The 12,543-nt window shown below is 52.8% G+C and overlaps 1 protein-coding gene across 3 annotated transcripts in view; it reads left to right on the top strand.

Moving 5' to 3' along the window:
• The window catches only part of SSH2 (slingshot protein phosphatase 2), a 256,657-nt gene extending 245,220 nt beyond the window's left edge, over nt 1-11,437 (top strand). For all 3 annotated transcript variants that reach the window (XM_075561265.1, XM_075561267.1, XM_075561266.1), the window contains 2 exons: nt 1,554-2,388; nt 4,606-11,437. In XM_075561265.1, the coding sequence (XP_075417380.1) occupies nt 1,554-2,388; nt 4,606-6,660 (2,890 nt within the window). In that variant the 3' untranslated portion in view covers nt 6,661-11,437. The remainder of the gene's footprint in view (nt 1-1,553; nt 2,389-4,605) is intronic.
• The last annotated feature ends 1,106 nt before the right edge of the window (nt 11,438-12,543 follow it).

The raw sequence follows: 12,543 nt of genomic DNA on the forward strand, positions 1-12,543 counted from the left end.
CCCCCCAGCAGGAATCTTAGTTTGTTCCCTGGGCAGGTAGGTAGTCCTGGTCAGTCTCAGGGCTGGCCAAGGCTTTTGGTAACTGAGGAGCCCAGGTGGCTCAATGAGTTAAGCACTTGGTTGCTGACAGAAGGGTGGGCAGCTCAGACCCACCAGTCGCTCGTCTTTCATAAGAGTGGTTGGTGGTGGGTGCCGTAGCATCGGCCTGACTCACAGCAGCCCTGCGTGGAGCGGGACCGAGCCGTGCCCGGCCCCGGGCCCTCCTCACAGCGCTCCAGCAAGCTGCCCCTCGGAGGTTCCTCCTCTCTCTGGCTGGCTCACCAAGAGTCCTGTGTCCCCTGGGGTTGCTGTGAGGGGGACTTGATGGCAGTCGGTTGTTTAAAAGGTTTAAGATGCCGTCTCGTCCCCACATCAGACCTTTTCCCTGTAAAGTAAGCCAAAGGATTGTTGGGGGAGGGAGGGGTGTCAAAGAAGCAAAAAGATCTAGAATAAAAAGAAGCATGATGTCTCTGAAATCCACTGTCTTTCCAGGGGTCAGCTTAGGGATCTCTTCAGAGCTCCGTCTGCAGATGACCTGTGATAAAGCTCATCCCCTTCCATCCTGTTACTGCGCTTCCTTTCGGGTTTTCCGGCCCCTCTGTGCTTCCCAGTTGGAGAATGATCCCCACTGTCCTCACGGCTCGTGTCAGCCCTTAACCGCCGTCAGCTTTTCACCCCAGTCCTGAGGACGGCACTGGGCCCCAGTACACAATCCCCTTTGTATCACTTGTCTTTCGTTTTGATTACAGGGATTTCCCCCTAAGGTTAAACATTCTGATTATTTTAAAAATCCAGAAATCAGAGAAATAGAGTCTAGAAAGGAAAAGCCCCAGGTATTTCTGCCTATTTCCCAAAGAAACCCCACTACTGCCAATTTGGTGGTGCCCCCCTTTTTTCCATATGCGTATTTTGGGGATAGAGCAAGTGAGAATGCTACAAGCGCTTTGTCACTGAACAGTACACTTTGGACATCGTTCCACTGAAATACCGGACTGCTTCTTAACAGCTTCATTACATACAGTTGTGTGAACTGTAATTCATATAAATATTTTACGTAAGTCTAGTTCTTTACTGTTACAGTGTTGAAATAGCACCTTTATATGCATATCTTTGGATATTTATAGTAGTTTTTCTCCAACAAAGAAAAATGTTTACTTATTGAGAGCTCTTGTCATCTTGCTGCCTTGAAAATTCACTTTGCGACCAACAGCACAGAGCAAGTTCGTTTGGTTGCGTCATCTGGCACAGTCATTTTAACTAACAGTCACTTTAACTCTCATCAGTCTATTCGGTTAAAAAAAGAGTCAGCTCTCCTGTTAATTTATTGTAGGTTGATTATATTTGCTACTGGTGATAGCCAGCATCTTTTCCAATGAGTGTTACCTGGTTCTCTGGGACCATTGGCAAGGGCACTGGAGGCTTAGGCTCTGAGGTTATCTGGGAGCAGTTTCCTGGGAGGGGGTTGCCTGCTTTGTGAACCAGAGTAAGCCCTTTCCCGTCTGTCTCCTCTGCAGCAAACAGAGGCATAACAAGCTCTGGAGATCTCATTCGGACAGTGACCTCTCGGACCACCATGAGCCCATCTGCAAGGCAGCGCTAGAACTCAACAAGAAGGAGATCACCACGTCAGCCGACCAAATTGCTGAGGTGAAGACCATGGAGAGCCACCCCCCGATCCCCCCCGTCTTTGTGGAACACGTGGTCCCACAAGATGCAGCCCAGAAAGGCCTGTGTGCCACAGAAAGGATGATCTGCTTGGAGTTTACTTCTCGGGAATTTCACGCTGGGCAGCTAGAAGATGAGTTAAACCTAAATGACATCAATGGGTGCACATCAGGGTGTTGTCTGAATGAGTCAAAATTCCCCCTTGACAACTGCCATGCATCCAAAGCCTTCATCCCACCTGGACAGGGCCCAGAAATGACCAACGAGTTCCCAGACTTAGCAGTGGAAGACTTGGAGACCGATGCGCTGAGAGCGGACATGAACGTCCACTTACTGCCTGTGGAAGATTTGACGTCTCGACTGAAAGACCTCCCCATGTCCCCTGACCTGGAGTCACCGAGCCCCCAACCTGCTGGCCAGGCCCAAGTGTCTGATTTCAGTACAGACCGCATTGATTTTTTTAGTGCCCTAGAGAAGTTTGTTGAGCTGTCCCAAGAAACCCGGTCCCAATCTTTTTCCCACTCAAGAATGGAGGACTCGGGTGGCGGAAGGAGTGAAAGCTGCCGGATGTCTGTGACAGAAGTAACCCCTTCTGAAGTGACAGCTGATGACCAGAGAAGTAGCTCTCTGAGCAACACGCCCCATGCCTCGGAAGAGTCTTCAATAGATGAGGAACAGTCCAAGGTAAAGCTGTCTCTGCAGTCCTCCGCCTGATGAAGGCCCCTTTGAAGACAAAATGTCTGGGGTGCTGCTCTGTTTGCTTAATGGGACTTACTACTTAATATTGCTGTAGATTTAGAAATTCGAGATGGGAGGGACGGTCTCAAGGCAGAGGTTTACTTTGAAAACATAGGGGTTAACTGTTTAAGCAGTGCCATTTAAGGAATTTCTCTTTCCGGGCTTCTGGTGTCGCTGGAAGTGCTTCTGAGAGGGAGGGATTCGCCATATGAATGTCTCAGTTGACCAAAGAGAGGTGCCCTCCTGGGGCTTCCTGGTTCAGGTCCCTTGTTGCCAATAATGACGTAAGACCCATGTCTCTGGGAAGGTGGGTTTGCTGGGGAAACGCTTTATTGCTCCAGAAAAACTCAAAGACTAGGAAGGTGTAAATAGTTGTTGGAGTAGAAGTTGATCCTCCATACTGCGTTCTTGCTATTAATAACATTGCTGAATGGTGGCTCGTTCCAGACCCAGTGGCGCTTCGTCATTGAGGGCTGGATGGGGGAAGCGATGTGAGAGCCAGTGGAACCTAAGGTTCTGGATGGCCTATGCGTTCTTTTGTTCCATCGCAGTGTAAAGAAAGACTCACTGCTCGATCATCAGTTCTAGGATTCACACCCTCTCTCAGCTTGACACTTCGGAAACAGGAACGCATCTTCTAGACACTGGTGTCTTCAATTGGGAAATAAAGGGTGCTGCATTACTCTGATTTGCCAAAAGTCGCTGATGGTTTTTTGTGCGGTGGAGTGGTAGGTTTGGTTCATTTGGCTGGAGTAGATTCTTGACATCTCCTGATGTCTAGCTGCTTAAGCTTCCAAATGTATCCGCTCAGCTGTTTTCTCCGTAGCTGCCCCAGGCAATCCTTGCCTCTGCCTCTGTCTTCTTCTTTCCCCAAAGGCTGGGCCTCTTTGTCTTTTTTCCTGAGGTGTTAGAATGCTTGAGCCCTCCTTTGGACGGGGTGTAGTGGCGCATCACTGACAGGATAGCTGCTTTGCAAAGACCTTGGTCATATGAGCATTCTCTCCACAGGCCATGCCCACACCGGGCTGCCGGGGCCTTCCCTCCCCATCTGGGCGAGTGCGCCGCGGCCTGATGCCCTGGCAGAGTCCCCCCAAAGACATGACTGGCCTCATCCGTTTGTAGAGGCCCTGACTCTTCTGAAGAAGAAAAACCTGCACACTGCCAAGGGAAATCACTGTGTTTTGAAAACATACCTCAAAAAATGTTTTAACAACATAGGTTGATGGTCGTAATTCATGCCTCTCAAAGAGATACCCAAAGACCGTGTCAATCTTATTTTTTTCAATCTTATTTTTGTTTTTACACCAGGACCTGGTTTCACATTGACCACATTCTCTGGTTTTCCCCCTGCCATCGGTCTAGCCAGCCCTGACCCAGAGCGGCTTGGGCAGGGTCGCCCAGACGGGGCCTTTTCAGCAGCAGAAAGGCGTCCTCTGTCCCGCAGAGCGGTCCCTGGGTTAAATTGTCAGAGACCCAGTTTCCAAGTTTGCCGAGCTCTGTGGCTGCATCATAAGCCACGTAAACCGTTCCAGAAGGAGCCGGGGGAATCTTGGGGCTTGTTGGTCAGTTCTAGATTGCATTCTCCCTGCCCTGCTGCGCTGGACACTCTGGGAGGATGCAGACGAAAGCTAACAAGCTGGAGGAGGAGAGGCACAGCGAGTGGTCCATCAGACGTAGCCTCACCCATTTCAGTCAAAGGCACATGTAAGGTGACCATCAAGTCCCTGAGTGGAGCGCTTGAACTAGAGCCAGTCTAGGATCAAACTGGGCGTTAGTAGACCAAACGGAAAGCATTTCAGTTGCCCCAATCTGGCCCGGACCCTGAGTGCTCATGGTCATAGAAAATCAAGGATTACGAGGCCTTCCAAGGCTATTTTCTGCTAATTCCTGAAGCGAGGTATTAAATTGGAATCCTGCTTGAGTAAATAGAACAAAATGTCATAGGCCTTGGAACTGATTTAGGATCTCTGGCCTTGAATCCTTGTTTCTCTTTCCCCCTTGTTCCACAAAACAGATGGTCAGAGTACAGCCCCAGGCACTCCATTATCTGTATCCTCTTGTCCAGGTCGGTCGCCCTACTTCAGAGGGTTCATAAGCAGAACATCTGTCGTTTTCAGTTGGGCTACCATTCTCCATAACCGTCTCACTGCTCTCTCTCCTTAGGCAATCTCAGAACTGGTCAGCCCAGACACCTTCATGCCATCCCACGCAGAAAATGCCATTTCGGTCAAAGGCATCATCACCGAGATTGAGTCCATCAGTCAAGGGATGGGACAGATTCCACCAAAGGGAGACGCCCTACCCAACCCTTGCCATACACCAAAGAAGAACGTTACCCAGGAGCTGCCCGTGGAGCGGGCCCACACCCTGGACGGCAAGCCTTGGGGTCTGGAGCAGCATGAGGGACCTGAACTAGCCAAAGACCCCGGGAAATGGGACCCAGAAGTCTGCCTCACCACGCATTCCTTGGCAGACTTGGAGGAAGATGAACTAGCCGAAGGAGAGCCAGAGCTCCGAGGCCCAGGGATGCACCCCGGTGCCAAGTGGTACCCGGGCTCCGTAAGGCGAGCCACGCTGGAGTTTGAAGAGCGCCTGCGGCAGGAGCAAGAACACCATGGGGCTGCGCCCGGGAGTACCTCATCGTCCACCCGCAAGAATTCCAAGAACGAGTCTCTCATGGCGGACCTAGCACCAAAAGGGAAGAGTGACGAAGCTGCTCCGGAACTCTCCATTGCCCCCAAGGACTCAGGGATGAGCCAGGCCAGAGGGGAGTGCGGGGGACCTGAGGCTGGCTCAGGGCCCCTTGCCGAGCAGAAGACCATTGCTCCACCATCCCACCCCTTGCCAGCTCTGAGGGTGTGCCCAGGCTCCGATGCCAGAGTGCAACAGGAGGGAGAGCAGACGGAGCAGGGGCCTGAGCTCCCGTGCCCAGCGTCTGAGACCCAGGCAGTGCCTCTTTCCCTTCCCAAGAGGATCGAGATCATCGAGTACACACACCCAGTTACATCACCGGATCACCCCATGCCAGGGGGCAACAGAGCCTCCGCCGAGAAGAGTGGCCCAGACCTAGGGCTGAGGAAGGTAAAGGTGGAGAAACCCATTCCCATGCTCTGTGCCCTGGATGAAAACCTCAACCGGACTCTCTGCCCCCAGCAGCTTGCTCTGCGCCCCCAGGTGCTCCCTCTGCCACACGCTTCCTCTCCTGAGCACTGCAGGCCCCCCAGCCTAGCCTCCACCCTGAGCAGCCCTGAAGACAGGAGCGGCAGCCCGGTGACACCCCAAGAGACAGCATCACCTCTCATCAGTCACACAACCCACGTGCTACCTGCCAACTTGGACAGCCTGCGGTCCCAGACCGTGGTTCACCTGGAGGGCTACACAGGGCAGAGCAGCAGCACAGACGCGGAGCCCTCCACCTGGCAGGATAGCTGGGAACAAAGCCACGGGGACCCCCTCTGCAGGGCCACGGAGGTGCCGCACAAGGGCTCCCGGTTAAATAACAACGACCTAAGCCTCATGAGTGACCTAGGCGACCCCCCTGAGGAGTTACACGAAAAACTGGGTCCTTCACCTGGAGCCAGTCAGCTCTCACATAGCTCCAGTCGTGACAATTTAAAGAGCCTCGGCCACGGCGCTGCCGGTGTGGTGAAGGAACGTGCTAAAGAAATCGAGTCCCGGGTGACTTGCCACCCAGGGCTCATCAAACCATCCAGCCACATGAGACGCTCTGCTTCCCTCGCCAAGTTAGGGTACTTGGACCTCTGTAAAGACTGTTTCCCGGAGAGAGAGCCTGGCTTCTCCGAACTCCCTCATCTCAAAGGGCTTCAGCCCTGCACCAGGACGGACTCAGGCATGCATGCCGTGGAGGCCCAGGACCCCCCAGAGAGCCCGGAGCCCACCAAGTATTCTGTAGAGCAGCTCAAAACCGCGGAGTGCGTCGTCGCGCAGAGCAAGCCAGTGGCGCGGCCCCTTGTGCAGTTTGCCAAAGAATTCAGTTACAGTCAGCAGTGCGCGCTGCTCCCCGGGGCCGGGCCTGGATTGACTAGCTCCGAAGGAGGCCTCCCCTGGCTGCAGACCCAGGGCCCCCAGGGTGCAGGCCCAGCGCCCGTCCCACCGGTGGCGCCCCGTCAGCAGCATGGCAGGACTCATCCCCTGAGGAGACTTAGAAAGGCGAATGATAAAAAACGGACCACCAACCCCTTCTATAACACCATGTGATTCTGAGCCTACACACGTGACTTTGGAAAAGAAATGTCTGTAAAGGGGCAGGTGTAATACGTAAGGAACATGCACTTTATTGGTTAATTTTATAATGTTTTGGTCATTTTACTGTTCCTGGCGCATGCAGGGTTTGGGTTGTGTGTGGTGTGTATGTGTGAGAGAGAGAGATCTGGACTGCAAGACCTTATATACCTGTTTCTTTTAATTTTAAAAACCTCAACAACAACAAAAAAGCTCATTTTCAAAGAACACATTTATCAAAGGCAAATTGCTGGTTTTTGTGTTTTTCAATCAACTGCCAGCTGCTTGTGTCTGCCCTCTGAGAAAAGACGCGCTGGCTTGATAGGGGCGGAAGCAGACGGGAGGGTGGGCTGCGACGAGCTTGGATGCTGGCCATGTCCCCCAGTTCCCCCACCCCTGACACTGGGGTGGTGGGTTGGTACCCAGAGCTGAGGCTTGGGACAGGCAGCCAACTGTAGGGGGTGGGGTGGAGGGGTGTGCCTCTGTCCCAGGCTGCCGCCAGCCCTAAGATAGGCAGCTTCTGCTTTGTTTTACAAGGCGGTCTCCCAGAATCCATTTCTTCTGGTATTGCAGGGCCCGTCTTTACAGAAAAAGGCAAGACAATGGCTGGCTTTCAATTGACCAAGCACATCTTTTTTTTTCCCCCAAGCAAATCGTTTTTGACATTAAGTTAAAAATGAATCCCCAATAAACCCCAGGAGATGGTCTCTCCTAGCAGAAAGCCCGGCAGGTGGGGGAAAGGGCCCGAAGGCGAGACTGGGTTGGTGGCATCCACCCCAGGGTCTTCCTGGACTTGCCATTCTTCCCAGCTCAACCACAGAGGGACAGGCTTATGAAACGCAGTCCAAACTCAGTGTAATCTTGCAAAATGAATACATCCATTGACAGGGTTTAACCCTTCCATGACTTGAATAACTGTGGTCCTTGAGTTTAAAGCCCACCCCACACCCAACCACCCCACTCATTCCCCTCCTCTTTGCTCTTTCCCCAGCGCTGTGTTTGCCTTGTGTTTTTAATTTCATACATGCTATTTCAGTTGTTACATGACATCCTATAACCTCCGTTGAGAGCAAAGTTTTCTGCATTTCCACTGTTAACACTTGACATAAGCTGCTGGGGAGCTTTTTTGTTTTGCTTTTTTTTTAGGGTGGGGGGGTTGTCTGTTTCCTTTCTTTCGTTACCCTTCTCCCAGAAGGCTTGTCATTCCTCTGAAGTCGATACACAGTATTTATGTACATAGTGTCATTTTCTTAGTGTTTTGTTGTTGATGTTGTAGGATCTTTTCCATTTGTTCTCTTTGAGAAGGAAGGCGTTAAGCTGCAACTGGAAAACACTTAAAGGCACCCCAGACAGAAGCTGGCAGGTGTTGGGGCATCTGCACAGCGCACCACGAAGGCTTCAGGTGTTTAAATGGAGAGTTCACATCTCCACCTCCTGCCGGATATGTGCTTGTGACTTTCTCCCGCTCCCGGAAGCCCCCGACTGCGCCTGTTAGATCGTTGTTTGACTGGAGACTGCAGTCCAAGCCATGGTTTGCCAGTAGCCGAACTGCACACAGCCCGGGGCAGACCTGCCTTATGGGGGTGGGGAGGTGAGGCAGCCAGGGCAGGGAGAGGCCTAAGGGCAAGGGCAGCTTGCCTGGTAATGACTCCTTTTAGGCTGCTGCTGCTTTGCTGCTGTTGGGGACCTGGATACCCAGGACCCCTGCCATAAACAGAAAACTCATGTAGCCTGGAATGAAACACCCACCAAATCGGAGGTGGTTTGCATTTCTGCTTGCTCTTTGCTGGGCTTGCTGCTGACCTTGCCGAGAGTGGCTAGGTGAAGACTCGCGGCCGAGGTGTGTGGTGTATCACACCACTGATGCAGAGACCCCCGGGCTGATGGCAGAGGCCAGAGTTTAGTGAGGGCAGGCTGCCGAGGGGCCTCCAGGAGTGAGGAAAGGTGGACTGAAGCCCCTCCCAAGTGCTCAAGAGGAAGAGGAAGTCCAGGTGCCGAGTGGAAGCCGGAGTTGGGCTGATGTACTGCCCGGAGACAGATTGGCCAGAAACCACCTGTGAAAAGTGTGCTTGTGGTGTGGTGGTTGCGTGTAACCGTGCTGTCCCTAAGTAGCTTTCCTCAATGTCGACAGTGTGTCACTGTGCTGCTTTGTGATCCCTGGGTGGTTAATGTGCCGTGGTGTTTGAGGGGCGTGTACCAGGTGAGGTGGCGTGGGAGCCGAGGTTAGACTCTCCAGGGCTCATCCATCCCAAGTGCCCATTTCCTTGCGGCAAGTCCACCACCAATATCGTGGGAGAGGACAAGAAATTGGGGCGCTTGTCAGGAGAGGAAGAAGTGGTGCCCACTCATGCCAACCCCGTGAGATGGCGACATCCCTCCCGCACGCTGAGGAGTAAAAGCAGCATCAACAAACAGTGACTGTGCCGTTTCCTCTTCAGCCACCGCTGTTTCACTCCAAAGCAAGTGACAACCAGAGCCGGGAGAAGCCTCCGAAGGCCGTGCAGACCTGGCGGTTCCCTGTGAGGAGGGCAGGAAGCCGTCTTCTGCCCTCAGAGCCTTTTTTTTTTTTTTTTTATCATTTCCTTGACCTGCCTAAAGAAACAGCACTGCACAGGGTCTGTAATGCCGCCATGCCAGGGGCCTTGCCAGCCTCACCCCCTCTACTTGTTGTGTTCACATGACTGAGCCAGGTCCTGGGGAGCTGTAGACTTTGGTATCAGGGACTTAACAGTCTTACTTCTTCTCTTGAAACTTCGTGAGACCCTCTAGTGGCCTGTCTGGAAAATCGATTGACAGACTGATGAGAGAGCGCCTGGGCCTCAGGCTCAGTTACTCTCTCTGCTGTTGTTCCCCAAACCCCCAGTCTGATGGCTCATCTCTGGAGGGCTGTGAGGGCAGGCCTGTGTCCGCCCGCACAGGAGCAAGAGTGGTCACGTGCTAGTGGCTGGGGCCAAAGGCCCCCGAATACACTGGTTCTGAGCTGGAGAAGTGACAGGCCTTCTGGGTTTGGGACACTTGAGTGGACAGGGGGTGCTGTGACGTGATGCCGGGCATTGCTCCTCAGTTTTGGCTGCCTTTGCTTTGGGGTCATTCCTAGCATCTCGACCCCTCGAAGCCCTTTCTCCAGAACTGTCTCCCGGTTCTGCACCTTTACTCCCCTGGCATTCTCTTTTCTCATCGAGGGGGACCGCCCCGACTCTGAGGGCTCCTCCTGTCCCTGAGCCCCCGACATGCTGTTGGCTAGACCTGTGGCTACCTGCAAGAAGCAGGCAGCTATCGGCAGCCCTTCCCTCCGAGGGGCTCAGGTCGGAAGTCACTTCTGCATGCTTGGCAGAAGAGTTTTTGAAGGAATTGTTTCTTGTTCTTCTAAGAAAGCATTATGCAAACTGATCTCAAAGGGCATTAACAATTTTTTTCACGGCCTTGCTTTGGCTTTTAGGACACCTATTTGTGGATACTTTGTTTACATTGTGAGTATTAAAACCTGCATCAGCTGGTCAGCCCCTCAGGGCTCCTTCCTGTCCAGGGACCCCCGCCAGAGCTGCCCTGGACATCCTCACACAGCATTTCCCTAGTGAGCAGCCCCTCCGGGATGAGTGGGGACAGTCGGGAGCTAACTTTCACCTGTGCCCCACCCCCGACACTGTGTGGAAAATAGTGGCCGTTCTCCCCCGCCCGCCCCCCCCCCCTGTGATGGTGTCTTATAGTGATGGTTCTCATGGTGAATGGCTAGTGACATTTCTTAAATTAGTTTTTGCTTTTTGATGGTAAGGCAAAATGCAATGTTAGCTATTTCCTCACCAACCCAACTTAGAAGTGTCTTGGATTTTCTTTACCCGTCCAAACCAAAAGTCAGATCCAGGCGTGTGGTGTGAGCGCCATGTGCTGCCTCCACCCCTGTGACATCGGAATTAGGAAAACGCCTGCTGCTACATGGGAAGCTACCTGCTCCTACCCTTCCCCCTCCCGGGGCGTCCCTGATGCCAGGGGGAGCTATGGCAAGGTGCTTCTCTGCTTCCCCAGCTTGGAAGCAGAGGGTGACTGGGCCCGACTCCTGCTGTGAAGAAGCCAGCCTCAGGTTCTCAGTGCCCCAGAGATCTAGGGCAGGATTTCGACATTAGAATCACTCCTCACCAGCTTGAAGAGCCCCACCACCACCAACCCTCCCATTCCCCCTCCCCCAGAAGTCCAGGGCTGGTGCTGCCGCGATGATGGCCCAGCCCGTGTGTGTATGCAGAGCTGAATCTTGCGCTGAAGTCACCAAACTGATGGCCCAATCTGAAAACCCCCGGGTACCTGGCCCCAAATGTTTCCCAGTCCACAAGCCCGTGGGATCGGGCGGGTCTTATGTTTTGTTGGGTTTGGGGATTGTTTGGCATAGCTTATGGTGCCTTTTCCTTGTTTCTTTCTATTTTGTTTTTTTAGGACTTGTTCAGAATCTGGAAAAACAAGTCCAGAAGATTCTCCCACTGACTGTTCCCTTTGCCCCAGACCACCCCAAACCTTGAAGCTCACGTTTTATTAAACAAAGCAGGTGCTCCCTGGAATCTCGGGGCCTTGTGAGGCCTTCGGGACAGGATACAGTGGGCCCATCTCCTTCCTTAATCTGCCTGGTGGTTGGGATGTTCCACTTGTATCATAGATTTTTTTATTACTGATGTGCTCCGCTGTTTTTAAATGTGAACTTGTGCGCAAATGTGCAGATTCAATGTTCTTGTTACAGATTGAATAAATTTTTATTTTGAAGATGAAATACCTGTGTTTGATCAAATGCAGCTAGGGCAGGGGAGGGCACTGGGGAGGGTCAGGGATGAGCCCCCAACTCAAACATGATGGGGTGCTCATTGTTCAAGTCCCCCCTCAGGCATCCCCCTCACAGCTGAGCTCTGGGGGAAATAGAGCTTTATTCCTCCCACCAAATAAAAGACTCTGGAAGCTAGAATTGAAGGAATCCTGGTGGGATCATGGGCCTGCATTGGGCTGCTGACTGCCCAAGGTCAGCAGTTTGAAACCACTAAGCCCCTCAGAGGGAGACAGATGGGGCTTTCTACTCCCGTAAAGCGTTACAGTCTCGGGCACTCACAGGGCCCGTTCTGCCCTGTCCTGCTGGGTCACTATGAGTTGTCATCGACTCGATGACAAGGAGTGTGAGGAGATTGAGTTACTAAACATGATGTCAGGGTGGCTTCGGTCAGGTGACCTCTCTGGGAGCTTGGCCTGGCCAAGAAGGCCCTTGCCAAAGCCACCACCTGAATGTGAGGGGGATGAATAAGCAACGGGACCGACATTCCTCCGTGTGTGGTGCTGAGTGACTGGTCTGGGACAGCTGGTGTGACCTTCCCCAGCAGCGACTAGGCTTAGTGGGTGACCTCCCTGGGCACTGGTAAGGTAGAAGTCACAAGCTTCAAGCACAAGACACCTCAGTTGACCGGAAGGTTTCTAGAAATGGGCCTGGCTGGGCAAAAACAAAAGCTTTCACCACCTTCATGAGTTCATTCCCTCGTTTAGAATAGGAGCACTTGGTGGGGGTGGGGCCCAGTGAGGCAGGTAGGGGGCAAGTAGCATTTCTACTTGTCCCACCTTCCGCATCATTAGATGCTGGTGGGAGCCAGTCATTGCATTCTGTCCACTGGCCATTGGAGTTGCTGTGGGTCAGAGCAGATTCAAGGGCGCCTGGCACAACCCTCCTTCAGTACCATCTAGGGAAAGCTGTTGGCTGACAAGATGTCTTGAAGTTTCCAGAAAGGACACCACCCTGAATTAAACGTGTAGCTCTGCTTCATTCATGCCGAAATCACCCCTCTCGATGAGGGGCGCCGCATGCAGCCCGAAGCCCTTTCACAGACTTTCTGGCAGTCA

This window comes from Tenrec ecaudatus, chromosome 10, assembly GCF_050624435.1.
Source record: "Tenrec ecaudatus isolate mTenEca1 chromosome 10, mTenEca1.hap1, whole genome shotgun sequence".
Lineage (NCBI taxonomy): Eukaryota > Metazoa > Chordata > Mammalia > Afrosoricida > Tenrecidae > Tenrec > Tenrec ecaudatus.